The sequence below is a fragment of the Sorex fumeus genome, unplaced genomic scaffold (assembly GCF_029834395.1).
Source record: "Sorex fumeus unplaced genomic scaffold, SorFum_2.1 ptg000008l, whole genome shotgun sequence".
Lineage (NCBI taxonomy): Eukaryota > Metazoa > Chordata > Mammalia > Eulipotyphla > Soricidae > Sorex > Sorex fumeus.
The window spans coordinates 42,798,237-42,800,393 of NW_026606065.1; the positions used below are offsets into that span (position 1 = coordinate 42,798,237).

General features: G+C 40.8%; 1 protein-coding gene across 1 annotated transcript; it reads left to right on the plus strand.

The window, feature by feature from the left end:
* Positions 1 to 290: 290 nt before the first annotated feature.
* On the plus strand, positions 291 to 1,388 carry LOC130019391 (craniofacial development protein 2-like; the record flags this gene model as incomplete). The annotated part of the gene is made up of 1 exon (XM_056110028.1): positions 291 to 1,388. A coding segment is annotated over exon 1 (1,098 nt), but the record flags the coding sequence as incomplete, so codon positions are not given.
* Positions 1,389 to 2,157: the final 769 nt, after the last annotated feature.

The window sequence follows — 2,157 nt, forward strand, 5'->3', positions numbered from 1 at the left end:
ATTGATGAGTACTGACGGCAGGTTCTTCAGGTGTTCAGGTCTGACCTTGTCTGGGCCGGGTGCTGTTTGCTTCTTTACTGATGAAATGGCGTGTCGGATTTCGGAAGGGAGAACGTTGGGAACGACATACCCATCCTGTGGAATTTGGTATGTCGGCAAGTGGACATGGCTATCGAAGAGATTTGAGTAGAAGTCATGGATAATCTTCTCCATTGCCGTTCTGGAGGATGTGATGGATCCATCAGGACGTCGGAGGCCGACCTAGGCTGCCACAATGAAGGAAGACAAAAATGATCGTCTGTACTTTCAATGCACGTACGCTAGCATCAGATGCATCCATCGAGGACCTGATGGTACAAGCGCGAATGATCAAGTACGACATCATTGGTCTGACCGAGACAAGAAGACACGAATCTCACCATGCCGTTTTCGACACTGGAGAAGAATTGTTCCTCGGAACATGCGATAAAAGAGGTGTTGGAGGCGTCGGTGTCCTTGTCAACACAAACTTGGCCAAGAGCATTGATTCATTTGAATGCCTAACAACCCGAATCGGACGTTTACATTTGAATAGATGTGGCTCACTGCCTGCAGTTTCTATCTTCGTTGTCTACGCACCAACATCTCATTATGATGAAAGAGAAATCGAGAAGTTCTACATGGAGCTAGAGAAGTTCTATAAAGAAGACCACACCTTCTACAAGATCATTGTGGGTGATTTTAATGCCAAGATAGGACCGAGAAGATCAGCTGAAGAACTTCACATTGGAACCCATGGCCTAGAATGGAACGAACAGGGTGAGAGACTGTCTGAGTTCATCATGTCGACCAAAACCATTCATGGTAACTCACAGTTCCAGAAGGCAGAATCTAAACGATGGACATGGGAGTCTCCCGGTGGACGATTCCACAACGAAATAGACCACATCATATTCAATCGACGGTTTTGCCTGACTGATGTCGCTGTTGTCCCAAAATTTCGAACGGGATCGGACCACCGTCTCCTTCGTGCAAAATTCTACTTCACAGAGCGGGGAGAAAGGGCTGCAAAGTTCAAAAAGAGAACTCCCAGAACGACCACCAACTGGGAACTCTTTGGTACTATTGCGGCAACATGGGAAGATGCCATTGTTGACAACATTGACGAGGAATACGATCGACTGGTTCAGCACCTCCATGAATGTGCGAGGAACGCCAAGAGAGAGATAGCCACAAAAAGTCGCCTATCTTCGAAAACTCTTGAGCTAATTCGCCAGCGTGGTTTGGCGCATGCCTCAGGCAACCGCAAGCTAACGTCCGAGCTTGCAAAGCAGTGCAGAGATGCGATCAAGGAAGACCTCAAAGAGAGAAGAGCAGAAGTACTGGTAGATGCGGCAGAAGCCGGGAAAAGTATTCGTAACGCCCGCCTGTCCTTCGCCAACTATAAGACCAAGATGACTGCCCTCCGACGTCCTGATGGAATCAGATGCATAGGCTATAATAATAGAACAATTCATAAATATTAAGACAATTAAGCAAACTACAGGATATTAAATAAAATAATAGTGATATTGTGATATTTTTCTTCATAGTGAATGAATATAAATTCTGCTCTGCATGAGAAATTCTTTTATTTACTGCATAAAGGTATATGTCTAGAATCCACAATTTTGTAGTTTTCTTTAACCAGAATCTATGCAACTGCTTTTGGAACAATAAAATGGTAAATGTTGGATGTAGAAAATATCTTAGAAGCTCAGAAATGTTAGAAAATCTCATTTCTCCTATAGCAAGAAGAGAAATATTTTTCCCTGTATTTAACAAATACAAAATATGTGATATAGTAAATATAATAAAGCTCATGGCAAACTTTAACCAACAAATGGAACATTTTATCTATGTATTTATCCACATATGTACACATTATAAAAATAATTTTCAAAGTATGATTAGTCTATGTTTTTATGTAATAACCTGATAGTTTCTTGTTGGTGCAAAATGAAATAGGATATCTAGATTTAAGAACAGGACTGGATTCCATTTCAAATGTGAATTCGTTGTCATTTTTTGAGAATTTTACAATACTCCATAACATTGTTTTGCTAATCAAATTTATTTTAGAGTATTAAAAAGCTTTTATTTAAAAACAAAACAGATGTTTAGATCTCTGATGTTCTA